General features: G+C 51.3%; 2 protein-coding genes across 4 annotated transcripts; both read left to right on the top strand.

Moving 5' to 3' along the window:
• The first annotated feature begins 193 nt into the window (after nucleotides 1-193).
• Nucleotides 194-3,589, top strand: RSAD1 (radical S-adenosyl methionine domain containing 1). Its single transcript, XM_037407416.1, is given in 14 exon segments — nucleotides 194-319; nucleotides 864-997; nucleotides 1,073-1,139; nucleotides 1,141-1,164; nucleotides 1,166-1,192; nucleotides 1,194-1,280; nucleotides 1,355-1,600; nucleotides 1,602-1,721; nucleotides 1,814-1,877; nucleotides 1,965-2,112; nucleotides 2,187-2,241; nucleotides 2,316-2,419; nucleotides 2,492-2,691; nucleotides 3,350-3,589. Coding segments are annotated over 13 exon segments (1,401 nt in total). The 3' UTR covers nucleotide 2,691; nucleotides 3,350-3,589.
• A 1,174-nt stretch (nucleotides 3,590-4,763) lies between these two features.
• Nucleotides 4,764-14,558, top strand: LOC119156904 (MYCBP associated protein). Of its 3 annotated transcripts, none has more exons than XM_037407330.1 (16): nucleotides 4,764-4,866; nucleotides 5,350-5,525; nucleotides 5,831-5,946; nucleotides 6,660-6,810; nucleotides 7,063-7,178; nucleotides 7,888-7,988; nucleotides 8,640-8,748; nucleotides 9,100-9,289; nucleotides 9,805-9,992; nucleotides 10,559-10,705; nucleotides 10,887-11,171; nucleotides 11,901-12,022; nucleotides 12,772-12,887; nucleotides 13,387-13,520; nucleotides 13,720-13,905; nucleotides 14,403-14,558. In XM_037407330.1, the coding sequence occupies exons 2-16, from the start codon at nucleotides 5,441-5,443 to the stop codon at nucleotides 14,505-14,507; spliced, it is 2,151 nt and encodes a 716-aa protein (XP_037263227.1). In that variant the 5' UTR covers nucleotides 4,764-4,866; nucleotides 5,350-5,440; the 3' UTR covers nucleotides 14,508-14,558. The 3 variants fall into 3 exon arrangements, with proteins under 3 accessions (XP_037263227.1, XP_037263218.1, XP_037263237.1); XM_037407321.1 differs by having other exon boundaries at nucleotides 8,637-8,748; XM_037407340.1 differs by lacking the exon at nucleotides 5,350-5,525 and having other exon boundaries at nucleotides 4,773-4,866; nucleotides 8,637-8,748.
• Nucleotides 14,559-14,751: the final 193 nt, after the last annotated feature.

Here is a 14,751-nt window from a genome sequence, read left to right as displayed (position 1 = left end):
GTGCAGGGCCAGTGCTGCGGGGACAGGTCCCGTGTGCCAGGCGGGCACGGCGGGTGCACACTGGGCCGGGACCCTCGCACAGCCCCGGCGGGAGCGCAGCGCTCTGTGCCCCCCCCCCGCCCAGCACGGCCCGACCCCGGGGGGCGGGACGAGTCCCGGGCCCGCCCCGGGGCGGGACGCGGGTGGCGGGGACATGGCGGCGCGCGGGTGGCGGCCGTTGGCGGCGGCGATCGCTGCGGCACGTCCCGGCGGGGGCGGCCCTGGGGCTGCACCGGCACCGGCACCGGCCGCCCCCACCGCGGCCGCGCTCTACGTGCACGTGAGCGGGGGACCGCGGGCTTGCACACGTGGGGGTGCACGGGGACCCCGGCCTTGGACACATGGGAGGAGGGACCCCGGCGCTTGCACTCATGGGACACGTGCCCGGTCTGGGGCTTGCACACGTGGGAAGGTGCACGTGGGATGGCGGGGCTTGTACACGTGTGGGGGGCGGGGTTTGCACACATGTGGGTGCACATGGGGCTCGGGGGCTTGCACACGCTGTGGGGGGTGAATGTGGGACCTTGGGGCTTGCACACGTAGGGGGCATGCAGGACCCTGGGGCTTTGCGTGCTTCGGGGGTGGGTGTGCCAGCCTTGCACGCGCATGGGGCACACATAGGGCTCCCTGCCACGCGCGTGTCGGGCGCTGAGGGGGTTCCCAAGCCATGCACATGAGGGGGCAGCACCCGTGAGTCGCGCCCCTTGTGCGAGTGGACAGGTGGGGAGTGCTGGGGCCCACCAGGGGGCCTGGGGCTGTCCCCCGAGTCGGGTGGTGCCCAGGGGTGGGGTCACAGCCACCGCCACAGCACCCCATGCCCGCAGTGGCCCTACTGCCGCAAGCGCTGCTCCTACTGCAACTTCAACAAGTACGTGGTGCCGGCTGTGGATGAGGCGGCCGTGCGTGCCTGCCTGGTGCGGGAGGCGCGCACCTTGCTCCGCCTCAGCCAGGTGCAGAGGTGGGTGCATGGGGGGCTCCGGGGGTGTGGGGCCCTTTGGTGCCCACCCACATCTTCCCTGCTGTCACCCTACAGTGTCACCTCCGTCTTCTTTGGTGGGGCACCCCCAGCATTGGCCAGCCCCAGCACTATTGCGGCGGTGGCTGGAGGCTGTGGCGGGGGCTGCCCCACCTCCCTGCTGGTGCCGAGGTCACGCTTGGAGGCCAACCCCAGCTCCACCAGCATACAGCGCCTGGCTGGCTTCAGGGCAGCCGGTGTCAACCGCCTCTCCGTTGGCGTCCAGGTGAGAGGGGCTCTCCCTCATTCCGTCCCCCACACCCCCCCATGTCCCCTGCTGCCACTGTACTCCCTCCACAGTCGCTGGATGATGCTGAGCTGCAGCTGCTGGGCCGGGAGCACACGGCGGCGGAGGCGCGGGGGGCTGTGGAGGCAGCGTGGGGACTCTTCCCTGGCCGAACCTCCCTTGACCTCCTCTTTGGGCTGCCGGGGCAGAGCCGGGATGCCTGGGCCCAGGGGCTGGAGGCAGCGCTGGGGCTCTGCGACGACCACATCTCCCTATACCAGCTGACGCTGGAGCAGGGCACAGCACTGGCAGCACAAGTCTGGGGGGGGAACCCTGCCCATGCCCCCCCAGGACCTCCTGGCTGACATGTACCTGACAGCCCGTGCCATGCTGGTGGCCGCTGGCTTCCGGCACTATGAGGTCTCCAATTTTGCAAGGAAGGTGGGTGTCCCCCCATACCATGCCCCACTGTGCCATGCCACCCCCCACAGCAGGCTCAGCCCCCCCTCACCCCATGCAATGCTCCCCCCCAGGGCGCCCTCAGCACCCACAACCTCTCGTACTGGCGGGCTGAGCAGTACATCGGCGTGGGGCCGGGTAAGCTGGGGTGACAGGGGGCTGGTGGGGGGGCATGCATGGCCCTGTGTGCCCCCTGAACTCTGTTGTGCCCCGCTGCTGTTGCAGGGGCACACGGGCGGTTTGTGCCGTGGGGTGAGGGTGGCTGCAGCCGGGAGGCCCGTGTCCAGACACTGGAGCCTGGCGCCTGGATGCGGGAGGTGCAGAGCCAGGGGCATGGCACCAGGAGGCGGGTGGTGCTGAGCCCCCTGGAGCAGTGAGTATCGGGGTGCCCCCCTCCCCCTGCCACCTCCCCTGCGTGCTGCCCTGCAGCTCTCCGTGTGCCCGCAGGCTGGAGGAGGTGCTCGCCCTGGGACTGCGCACAGACGAGGGCATCACGCACGAGGTGAGGAGCCAGCCTGGGGACACCCGGCACCCTAACAGCCATCGCTGAGGTCACACTTCACCCTGTGCCCACAGCGCTGGGGGCAGTTCTCCCCCCACCTCAGCCTGCAGGCCGTGTTCGGGGCGCCGGGGGAGGCGAGGACGCTGCAGGAGCAGGGCTGGCTGGTCCTGGATGGCGGGTGAGCCCCGGGGTGCCGTGGCGGCTGGGGGTCCCGTCCAGCACCGGGGCTCAGCCGCCGCTTTGTCCCCAGCGGCCTGCGGTGCACGTGGGAGGGCCTGGCCCTGCTGGACTCGCTGCTGCCCGACCTGCTCTGCCAGCTGCAGCACCGCTGGGCCCCGGGAGCCGCGCCCGGCGGCGGCAGCGGGGCCCCGAGGAGGAGCCCGACGGGGGACGGCGCCGCGGGGCCCAGCGGGGTCGCGGAGGTTGTCAGCGGCGGCGGTGGAGAATAAAGTGCGAGAGCTGGGTGCTGGCGGGGGGCGTGGGGTGGGCACCGGCGGGCGGCCCCTCACGGCCGCAGCCGCCCGGTCCAGGCCGCTGCCGCCCTGCGCATGCGCGGGGCTCGGCCGTAGCGGGGCGGGCGGCCGGGGTGCCTCTCCTCTCTCCGGAAGTGGTGCCGCAGGGCGGCGGCGGGCTGCGCCGCTCTAGGCGGCGCGGGCGGCTTCTCGGTGGTGCGCGGACGGGGTTGCCATGGCGCCCGGGCGCGGAGCCGGCCGGCGGGATGCAGCGGCGGTGCTGGGGCCCGGCGGGACCCCCGGCCCGGCTCCCCCCCGGTACGGCCCCCTCGCCGGCGCGGCGGCGGCGGGGCCCCGGGCCTGGCTTGTCCCCTCAGCTTAGACGGGGCCTCGCTCTCACGGCCTGGGGATCCCGCCGCTCCCGAGCCGGCCATCGGCGCCGCCACCGACAGCCCTTTCCCGGCGCAGCGCCCCCCCCTTTTGTTATTTTATTATTTTATTAACCTGGAAGGGGTCCACGCGTGTCAAGGAGCCAGTCCTCAGCTGGAGGGGCTTGCAGGTTAAGGGGAGAAAGACCCCCGCGGTGGGGCTGCCCCAGCTGCGGCCTTGCCCCACTGCGGCCTGTGCCCCACTGCGGCCTGTCCCCCGCTCTGCAGGGGTTTGCTGTTTTAACAGCTATTTGGGAAAATGGCTGTAGGAGCCTCTGGAATCCCGATGGATTGCTGTCCGGGTTGTGCTTCGTGAACGTCGTGCAGCTCTGCCGGGGAGCTGTGTGCTTGCACTTGCAGCCGGAGTAGAAACTTTCAGGAATTTGCTCTACCTGCGGGAAGCAGGGGCTGTATTTATCTCATCCGTTCTCTCTCATTGAGAATAAAGCGTGAGACAGTTGAATCCTAGTGACCTACTTTGGTCCTCGTAGCTTCTGAGAGTTTCATTTTCCAATAACAAGAGATGCTGAATTTAATTGCTCTGTGCAACCTTAAAAAAACCACCCAAAACATAGTTCAGCTGGAAATTAATAACCAGGCTGAAAGAGGAAGATGGGGTTTCCTTGGGAGACTGAAGAGGAGGTCTCTTCATCTCTTTTTTCAGACAAGAAGGAAAAGGCATGTGAGCTGTCCTCCTCAACAATTGCAGAAGAGCCTGAGCCTGTTTCGTGTGTTCTGCAAGGAGATGACATCCAGGCGCTTGCAATTAAGATGGAGGACCTGGAGAAAGTATGTATTTTTACTGACAGTAGCAGCTACCTTAACTGACACCCTCCTTTCATGTTGTGTGTTTAATGGAGGGTTGCTGTCCATTTACTCAAACCAAAACCCGCTCTTGGAGTTCAGCTCTCATTCTGTTTTGTCTGTCCTGCTTTTTATGACTTGTCAGATCATCAGGTTCAGTTGCTAAAAGTAAAGGATTATTGATCCTTACACAGTCTTTTCAAATGGAAGAATAAGTCGTCTGCCTCTTCAAAATTATGTTTCCAACTTTCTGTTCTAATAAGACACGTAAGTTGTTTAGTAACTATAGCGGTGTCCCTTCCAAAACTCAGGTCGAACTATGTGAGCGGAGGCATTTGACACCAAGTGACAGCAGAAAACTATTGGGAAAATGATTTAAACCTCTTATTTTCCCTGCCCCAGTTATAAAGCAGAGTCCAGAAGAGTCAGACAGTAACTAAGCTGGTATCTCTGTGGTCGTGTAACATGACTCTTAGGGGAGGAACAGCCTGTACTGATACGACTTCTCTGTGTATCCTAGAAGGATGAGAAGGAATGAAGGTGAATCAGTATGTACCTAATTGCATTGTGACTGTTTATCTTTAAAGCTCCATGCTCCACACCTTCCCCATGATGCTGGAAGAACGCCAGTTAGGAAGAATACCTCATTCGAAAATACCGACCCAGGAAACAAAGAAGGTGGCACATTTTCTCGTAGGCATATCCTGCTTTCCCAAAGGCACCCAGGGAACCACTGACCTTTTCTGGTAGGGTTCAACTTCACATCCTGTCTTGGGGTTTGGTTTGCAAAGGCTAGCTTCGGTGACGTGGCTCGGGGTTGTTTTTTTGTGTTGTAGGACCAGGGACTGTTTGGTGATGGCTGCAAAGAGATTCTCCCCCATCACATTTTGGGAAGTCTCCAGGAGTTCAGGATGGAAGCCTTGGCCAGGGGAAACACTCAGGTTGGTTTGTAAAGTTAATAAAATGCTGCTGTGCAGCACTTTCTATGAGATGGAGTGCAGTGCCTTTCAGTGCTTTTTGGCACCTGTCAGGAACAGGTCAGGCCTGAGGTGTGGTCTTCCCAGCCTGTCATACTCTGTGGGGAGGGCTTGCCTCCAGACGAACTGCACCAGCAGGTTTTGAAGTTCTGTGTGCAGGACGAGGTCATGGAGGGAACAATTACAGGAGGCTTCCTCTTCCAGATGTGCTTCTGCTGATTGCGTCAGGCTTGCAAGGGAAGAGCTGGTGTGCAGCACATGGTTGCTGGAGTCTATTCAGATAAATCCTTCCATTGTTTCTGAGTGTGGTCCTAGTGACCTGTTTTTTTTGTTTGAGTGATAAAGTACTGTCAATCTGATGAATTCTTTCTCCTCCCTTCTCTGTTTCCTCATTGTAGTAGCCATGTGTGCATGAAGAGGTTAAATTCATTTTTCCTTTCTCTTCAGATAGCAGATTTTATTGAGGTTTCTTGTCCAGCTGTTACTGCGGCAGCTTTAAAAGAGGAACATGGAGGAGTGAAGAAGAAAAAGGTTCATCATGAACCCACTAGCAAAGCACAAAGCTCTCCAGAACTGGCACCATAATATGGCAATCAGGAAAAAGCAGGAGCGATACCTAGGAGGTGAGAGAAGCTGAGGCCTGTGAAATTTTGTGTACAGATGGGGGAGTTTGATGGCACCACAACAAACTGTAATGATCCTAGCTGACAGGGGTTAATCCTGTTGCCATTGCAGTCTAATTCCTGGTTCTCAGAGCTCCTCTGCTCTGGTGGCTAGTTGGCCATGGGTGCTGTGGGGAGGTTCTGATTGGGGAAAGGACAGTGGGATTTGGTGAGGGACAGTGAAAGGGGGTTACTCGTGAACAATAGTAGTGGTAAAGGGTGTGCCAGAAGAAGTGCAGCACCAATGATTTGATGCTTCTCTACAGAAATTCTTCAGAGGCCAGAGAATGAATTGCTGATGAGCGTCTCAGAGGATTACAGGCAAATCCAGGAAGAACGTGACCTCATTGACCGGAGTCTCCCTGCCCTGTTTCCTGGAAAGGTGAGCGCCCAACTTCCTTTGCATCCCGATTGCTCTGTTCTTGTGAAAGAGCTAAGACACTGGTATTATGAGTAACGTCTCTGAAGACCTATAATTATTTATCAAAGCCACTCTGCGTCCTTCAGCCTAGTGTGCAAGCAGAGCTTTCAGTGACTTAAAAAACTTGAACTGTGCTATCTGTACGAGTCAGATGGAAGTGGTGGTGTGCTTTGGCTAATTGCTAACGAACTGCTGTACATGGGCAAGTGCCATTTCTTGATTCTCATCAAAAGCTGTCATGCACTGGGGAGTGGCATGGGGACATGCTGCACTTGCTGTTCCAGGGACAGAAAGATCCGATAGCTTCAGGCTTGAATTTTCGTGATTACCACGCGGAAAGGGGTATGAGTAAGTTAGGAGGAATATGAGAATATCCTATGTTAAAATTATTTTTTTACATTTATAGCACTATAAAAGAATTTTCATTTGTGTGAGGTGTTATTTTAATATTGTTCAACCTTCATGTAGTGCTAGACATAAGAAAGTTTTTTTGTCTCTGGCAGCAGCTTGATAGAAATCTTGGCTTGCTCTGCAGAAAGTGATAATTTATAGACTTTCAAAATGTTTGTATAAGCAGAGTTAGACTCCTTCTTTTGAGCTTCTGGTCCCTGTGAAAATAGCAGGCAGTCGTGTGCCTCAGAAAGTGTCAGTGGAAGCCTTGTTTTCTGCCCTAGGGCTATCGAAGAGGAAGCGAGTTCTGGAGCCAGCCTGAGCGTATTGGAGATGAATTTACTGGTGTGACAATGACACTGACTCAGACAGAACGTGGCCACCCAGAGCCAGTCACTCGTGTGGGGAAACCCCACACTGTCCGGATGGAAACGAGTAAGGGAACGGTGCAGAGGTGATCCCACAGAAATGGGGTACGAGTGTGGAGGGAGCAGCAGAATGAAACTGTGACTCCTGCGAGTACAGAATCTCACATTATAGTTGTCCCTTCTGATCAGTGCAGTGCAAGCTACTTCCCAGTTAATCTGTTGGGTCTCCACTTTAAAACAGGCCAAAGTCTGGCAGAGAATGAAATTAATAGGCCTGTGGGTGTGTAGTCAGTGAGCACTTGTGTGGGTATTTCCACAGGTCTGAAGCCTCCAAAGACGATCCCTTTCCGTTTAACCTGGGATAAGAGTCTTTTCCTGAAACATCGACGGCAGGAGCTAAAATCTGTCCTAGAGGAGCTAGATGTTTATAAGCCGGTAAGACCAGAGGAGTAAGGACATTCTTTGCATCTCTCATCTCTTGTCAGTAACTTTATGTAGAGTAACATAAAATTGCCAAGAACCAGATCTGAAAAAGCATTAGGAATTTAAAACTTTGCCCCACAGTACTTTTCTTGCAAGTTACCACATTTCCAAAGGATCACACCCATGAAATTGTTGTCTGGCCTCCGTAAGTGTTCGTGGAGTGGTCTAGTAACCTCAGAACAGGACCCCAAACCAGCAGCATGCAGTTGCCAAACCTAGGCAATAAAAAACCTCTGCCAAATACTGGTGTAGGACTTTGCTTTAGTGCCTCAGGGTAGAAAGAAGACACCTTTACCCATGTAGATGACATGCATCTGAAATAATCTCCTGAAGGCAGGTGCAGGTAGCCCCTCCTCTAGAAACTGAACAAACCTCACCTTTCTTTCTGAAGGCTGGCTCTGGGGGTGAGAAATGTGTGTGAAAGAGACTTTTCCATCTATGCATCATTTGTAGTGGGGAATGCAGTCATCTAGGATTCTTGGGAAACCCAGAACTGATTCCTTCCTGTGTCTCTTGAACATTCATGGGATACCTCTAAAAACCTTTGTAGGAGCAAGATATTTCAGCTTCACTGTACTTGACTCAGTACATTTGCCTGGTATTTTAACTACTTTTCTATACAAAAAGAGAAACTGTGTTGGTCATTTTTCTTTGTGTCCAGGATTTGGATGGACTGGAGGTGATCGGTAAAGGGCAGCCTTTCACATCTGTCTCAACAGAGCCTTTCCCATGTTCCACCACTTCTGAAGAGTCTGAGACCCTGTAAGTTTTACTTCATGGCAGAAATAAAGAATTTTGGGTGTGCACCACCAGTCTATAAGGGTATCCTTAGTCATTCTCCTCCAGAATGGAGAGGAGTCTCCACTGGGGCACAATAAAAGGCATATTCTAATATTCCCCAGATCTAGGAATGAAGCAGTTCCTTTGTGCCTTAAGGCCTTGTGCCTAAGGAGCAAGAATCAGAAGGGGTTTTTTTTGGGGACCTTCCTCCAGTCTTCCCTCTGGGTGGCTCCAGAGCTTACATCAGGCAGGGTGGGAGTTCTGCTCTAAATTACCTTCATCTGGTCGTCTCTTTCCAGCCTTCCACTTCCATCATTAATTTGCCTTTTTGTCCTGTCCATCTGTAATGGGCATGACCTGAGGGCCTGTCCTCCTTATTCAGTCAGGTACCCTCAGCCTTCTTTAGGCATGTATGGTTCCTTAATATTCTGGCTGTCCAGTCCTCCATGATGGTGACAAGTAGCTAGCTGGAATTTACCACATCTGCTGGGCTGTGTCCCTGGAGAGATGGCTATGTGGAAAAGCATTAGCTGGGATTATTTATTATGACGTCTTGTCAATCCCCCTTGGTTCTCCCCTCTCTGAATGTGGGTATCACTCCACAAAAATGCTGGCTTTTGTTTTCTTTAGCAGTGATCCCTTGAGGGACTACCCCGACGTGGTTCCAGAAGCAGTACGGGGTCCATCTTTAGAGTTCTGCGGCCAGCCTGCTCGTTGGATCAACTGCACCGCTTCTTGCAGGGTAGCTGTGCTTTTTTTATTGTTTAGTCAAGCTAAGCGTACTCGAGTTCCCAAGTCGCAGCTGTACAATGACTGTCACTCCCAGGCCAGAGAATGGTGGATTTATTCGGAGCATAATAGAGCATCCCTGTGTTTGCTCCAGAGAGATCTAGAAACAGAAGGGGTTGCTCTGTCTGTGGTGTGAAGCTCGGATTCCCAGGCGCTCTCTGTATAATGGCCACTTTATTGGACCTGCCTTACAAGTTCTCCTACCAAGGCTCAGCCCCTTATCTGTGGCATGACTTCAGGCAAAATAAACCCTGCCAGACAGAGTAGAAGTTGTTACCTTTTGTCTTTTTCCTCTTCCTTGTAGGATGAAATTGGCATTGCTGCCCGGCTCACCTTTGAGACCCTGGCTGGTGAGAAAGCTGAAAGCTCCCTGACAGTGAGCAATGATGGCACAGCTGCCATCTGGTATAACTGGATGAGGCTTCCCCAGCAGATTCCTTCCAGAGAAACCAAGGGGAAGAGGATGCAGTGCTTTTACTTTGATACCAGACCAGGTATGAGCGCTGCTGATCTCCAGGGCCTTTGTGCAGACAGCAGAGAGCACGTATTCCAGAGTTATCTGAGATGTGGAGTCTGACTAATAGCAGAGCGAGCCTGTTGGGTGATTCTCCTTAGGAAGCCACCCTGGGTGTCAGAGCTGACTCACACTAAAAGAGATGTGTGAGGCAGATCCCTCTCATGGGACTCAAAGGAACGGAGGTTGCTCCTACTCTGTTAAATGGGTGGAATATTGAGAAGTTAATCGCTTTCTGATGGCCAACTAGGCATAATCTGCCAGAGAGGGTACTGAGCTCGCTATAAAAGGAGAGTGCAGTGGAACTAGCACCCATTCAGTAACATGGCGACTGGGAGTAAATCTGGAAGGATAAAAATGGATGAAGTCTGGCAGCCAGCTAAGCTGTGGGGAGAGTCTCGTACAGAGATAAGGACATTCAGGGTGGGGTTGGAAAAGGGTCAAGTTAACCAGGTGGCTTCCTGCAGACCAATGCATTTTTCTGTCTTATTTCAGGTGTGATTTTGCCTGGAGAAACTAGGAAGTTTTTCTTTCTTTTCAAGTCAGAGGTAGCAGGCATTTTCAGTGAGTCCTGGGAATTTAGGACACATCCTCTATTATTAGGAGGAGCTCTGCTGCAGGTGACCCTTTGGGGAATTGCTGTGTATGAGGATAAATTGGCTGACCTCCGAGAGAAACTGGAGGTAACCAAGCATGTAACTGAGTAACTGTGAGCTTTGAACTTAATATGCAAACAGAGGATAAGGGTAGGAGTGGATGACGTGGTAGTTTTATTGCTATACAGTTAGGGCTGAGAGCGAGATGATTATTTATTTACAGAAGATCTGTACATCCTTGAGCAGGTTTGCTTAATAAAATGTAAGAACTCTGCAGTCTATTGTAATGTTGTTAATAAAGACATGATTGTGTCTCCTAAACTGTTCACGCTGGTCCTTTTAAAGAATGAATTTGCAGTTGGTAATAAATTTCATTAGTTAGTTAGTGGGGATGGGATTATGTGGCGTACACTATACAATTATAAATTGAAAATTACACTGTGCTTTGAAGAGTGTCATTTGGAAGAAGATTTGTAGGGTTTATTTGAAAAGCTGTTTTAAGTATTGCTCTACTTACTGGGGTTTGCAGTTATTCTTGTCCTTTTAACCCTATATAACGTATGCATGGGGTTACTAGTGTGGCTGTGACTGTGTTTGTGTGTCTGTATATGGAATGGGGACTCACTCGTGTTGTTCTTGTCGTGGTGCCCCAGAGCGACCTGGCTGCTCGAGAAGGTGCTGCTATAGTAGAAGAGAGTCTGAAGGAACTTCTTGCCCACGTTCGGACCCCAGAGCGCACTCCATCTCCTGTGGGTGCCTGTGTCACAGAGGAAGAGTTGTTCCACTGGAAGAATCCTGAGGTGAGTTTTGCTATTTGATGGGCTACACAACTGAAAGAGCAGGGAGGGAAGGTGCACGGGGCTGGTGCATCCCAGGGTTTTTCTGGGGTCTGGCACATTCTGCCATGGTGGCTTCAGCAGTTAGGTTTAGAGAGGAAAGGCGTAGTTGATTTCACTGTTTACCTTTTCCCTGTTATCACAGTTGCATTATCAGCATCGAGTGGTAAAGCAGCTGCACGAACTATGGAGACAGCACGTGACTGTTCCCTCAGCCTTTGAGGAGAAAGTGCCCTTGGGCCGGAGGAGCACTGCAGAGGACGTGCAGTACCAGGAGAGTACCTCCGAGGCTCTCCCTGCTCACCGCAGCACCGCAAAGGTCCCAGGTTGGAAGAAAACGGGAGAGCAGGCTCAGAGTCAAATGCCGAGCATGGAGGAGGAGGAACCAGGCCCCTTGGAGTGGAACCTTTCCTTTGGGGACTTCAAGCAGGTGGTCACCCCTGTTCCCGCTAGCGCTATGATGAGTTGATGGCGGTTTTGTTTCCCTACAAATAGCCTGGCCTACCCCAGTGTGAGCCCACCCAAAGGTCTGCTTCCAACGTGCTGTGAGTTAGTGATGATTTATGATGCGTGTTGCAGAAAAGCACTTCAGCTCTGCTGCCCACACCCTCAGTGCTCTTGTAAAGAGATTCCCAAGAGAGACTTTGAGGGCTGTTGTGTGAAGAAGAAAAGAGAACCAGACAACGTAATAGATATTTTAAGCTCTTTCCCCATTAGCTTTCTGTCATCCCAGCACTGAATGCGGGGGGCAGGCTAATCCTGCAGCCTCCTGTGGCTTCCCCAAGGGCTCCTCTGCTTGGAGAGTCCTTCCTATTCATTAGAGCACTAAGAGGGCACTCGTAACAGGCTGTGGATGAAGTACAGACCTCCCTAGATTAAAGCAAGAGTGGTTTGGATTCTGTCAGCAGTTTTTCTGTAGTGCTCTCTTGGAAATCTCTGTGCTGCTTTTACAACTAATCCATACTTTGGGGCCTTCTAGCTTACTTCCAGCACACCTGTGAAGTTGCAAAGGGACTTACTGTCAGTCTAGTTGGGGAGGTCTGGGATTACTCCCCAGATCTTGGGTCGTGCGTGTGCACCTTGGCCAAATCCCAGCAGTATAGGAAGCCACATCTGGGTCTGTATGTGCCCAGTGACCCTGTGTTTTCTCTCACATCAGGCTATAAAGTCAATCCCTGAGGAGGAGCAGCGAGAAGAAGCACTAACCCAGCTCAATAAGGCAGCGCTGGAGCTGTGTGTTGAACAGAGGCCAACTCAATCCAACATTTTACATCAAACCTGGTGTGTTGCTTTTGCAAACTGAAGCTTGTAAATGCATCGTGTGATCAACAGCCTTAGCAAGCTCTGTTGCAAGTGTTGTGATTCAGAGTGCAGATAATTATATGAGGTCTAGAAGTTGTGTTTACGCTCTGGTTTTTTTTTATAGCTTAATTGTAGCAGCTGTCTGGGACCCAAATGCCTTTTTTTTTTGGCCTTTTTTTTTCCTCGAGATAAGTTTAGAATGTGAAATTCATGTAATTTTGGGGAGTATACAAGATTATTTCTGGCAAGATTATTCTAGTCTGTATTTATGAAGCCTTTGGATGATTTTCTGTACCCTGTTACTCATAACTGTATCCTCCCTCATACAGTCTCTCTGTTCTTTGCTCAGGCTTTCAGACTGTAAACATATCAACAGTTTCTAGTTGCTTCTAAATTAGAAGGATGCAGGTTCCTGTTGGTAAACACAGAGAGCAGACTGATGCTGATTTACCAACATACCTCATGTTGAAGTGTAGATCTAGCTTCACAGTAATATTTATGGGTCCGTGTGAGCTCATTTATTTGCAAACCATTGAGACTTCAGAGGGTTCTAACACGAGGAAAGTAACGTAGCATCCCTCTGCACAGGTATTTAGACGGTGGGTGCTGTTACTGGTTTAGTTGGACAGAGCAGCTCTCAGCTGTGAGGTCCTTCACTCCTGGGCACAGGGTAAAACAAGATGGCAATCGCTGTACTCTCTCCCTTCTGACTCTGATACTTTTCTCAGTCTCCAGCTGTGGCGTGAAACAGTTGATGGTCTGGTGAGTCATTCCCTGAGGCTGAGATCCCTGCTTGGCTTGCCTGAGAAGGATGCCTATGTAGATGTTGTTCCAGGGGAAACAGGTAAATGGTAGTTTTAGTGCAGCAGCTGGTTTCTGTGGACTGTTTGAAATCCAGAAAACATGCTGAATTTCAACTGAAATGGCAATTTCAGCAGTTCCCTCTCAAAGCATTTATAAGAAAATGCATCAGGAAAAAATGGCTGATTGTGTGACACTGATTGTGATCTGTGGTTTGGTGTCATTAAAAAAGCCAGCATACAAATAAGCCTTTTAATTTAGCTAGATGTAGCCATGATTTTCACACAGACTAACCCAGAAAACCCTATCTCACTATTAGCTGTTTTACAGGCTTGTTCTGATAGGTGTCTGAGATGTGTTCATTCCTTATTTAAACAAAGTACGCTTCAAGGTATTGTTTTTCAGTGCAGTACAGCTCAGATTAACAAAAAGAGGAAAATACTTTGCAAAGGTAATATACTACCACTGCGTGAGTGCACTGGGCTTGTCTTTCTGGATGTGAAAATGCTGCTTTTGAGTAATTGAAATTCTTTCTTTTGTAGTGGAAGTAAAACAGTCTATAAAAGGAGGAAAGGAAGACAGAATAACCACTAGGAAAGAAGAGAGAAGATCATTTGGTGTTAAGGAAAAAGAAGGCAAAAAAAGAACTACAAAGACAGCAGGGAAAGAGAGAGAGGTATGTGTTGGGATGCCTTTTGAAACCTAAGTACTGGGGACAGTGGGATCCATTCTGAGGCTCTGTATCCTGAGTTTGAGCCAATCCAGTGAAAGAGGTGCTGCTTCTGGGATCTGGTGTTACATCTTGCAACAGTCTGAAGGGTGTTCTGACCTACGTTGCTTTTTTTGTGTGTGTGTGTGTGTCTGTCCCTGAATAGGAACGTCCAAGCAGCAGAAAGTTAAAAGTAGAAGATGAGAAAAAGCTGAAATCTCCCACTTCATGGCAGGAGGTGAAAGAGGGAGCACAGCCCGTGGAAGCTGTAACTACAGATAGAGTAGAAACTCCTCAGGAGCAGGTGGATCCTCTTTCGTTTGGGACATACCAGGAAAAACTTTATGTTGAAGTGAGTCTGACCAAAGCTTCTATCTTTGTTTCTTGGTCTTTGCTTGTAAGCTTACATTGAAGCTTAGGTGGAGTGGTAAGAATTTTGTCATACTCACAAACCTGACAAACATAGGTCCATGACTCTATAGCAAGGTTAAGTGTGGAATACAAAGTAAGATGTCCTTTATTCTGGCCTGGAATCTGTTAACATAAATCCAGCCATCACATAGCCACATGCGGGATTTCTATCTGGGATGTCTTTGGCATGCTTGCAGACTCTTGAGGGATCAGCAGAATTAATTGTATCTCTGATAATGTTAAACACACTTCATAGCCAGAAAAGTTATTACTAGAGCTAAGCTGTGTTAGCAGGCAAGCACTTTATGTGGTTGTGTGTGTGCCCAGACACATTAATGTGCTCCAGTGTGAGAAACCATCTCTCTGCCTGTCAGTCTTGTCATTATTATTTCTTCATGTATTTTCACTGCAACTATCTTCTGTTAATTTCTGCTGCAGGTTTACGGGCTGCTGGATTCAATGGTGAGCAAAATGGTTTCTTTATTTGAGGAACTAGAGAAAAAAGGTGCTCTAAAGTGGGAGAGTGAAGCCCTTTGTAACTAGAATTAGACTTACTTTCAAAAATAAATAAATAAATAACCATAATTACATAGATCAAGTGGAGGTGATTCTTTCTGTAGTGATGCAGTGATTATAAATACTGAGCTGCCTCTTTCCTGACATGCTGTGATGCGAGACTATTGCTAGATCATCTGTTACTTCTACAGAGGAATGCTTGCCAGGAAGAGATAAGGCACAAAGTATCACAGCCTCAGAAACCGTTAAGACTAGAAAATACTGGCATTTC

Source organism: Falco rusticolus, chromosome 1, assembly GCF_015220075.1.
Source record: "Falco rusticolus isolate bFalRus1 chromosome 1, bFalRus1.pri, whole genome shotgun sequence".
NCBI classification, from domain to species: Eukaryota; Metazoa; Chordata; class Aves; order Falconiformes; family Falconidae; genus Falco; species Falco rusticolus.
The sequence above is the reverse complement of the archived record's forward strand: the minus strand, read 5'-3'. Positions and strand labels throughout refer to the sequence as shown.

Bases quoted from the DNA above. Each gene is read 5' to 3' on its own strand.
- LOC119156904 (XM_037407321.1), top strand. From the start codon at position 5,441: ATGAACCCACTAGCAAAGCACAAAGCTCTCCAGAACTGGCACCATAAT. The intron at 6,811-7,062 runs GTAAGGGAACGG...GTATTTCCACAG, and splicing joins CACTGTCCGGATGGAAACGA to GTCTGAAGCCTCCAAAGACG. The intron at 12,888-13,386 runs GTAAATGGTAGT...TTTCTTTTGTAG, and splicing joins TGTTGTTCCAGGGGAAACAG to TGGAAGTAAAACAGTCTATA.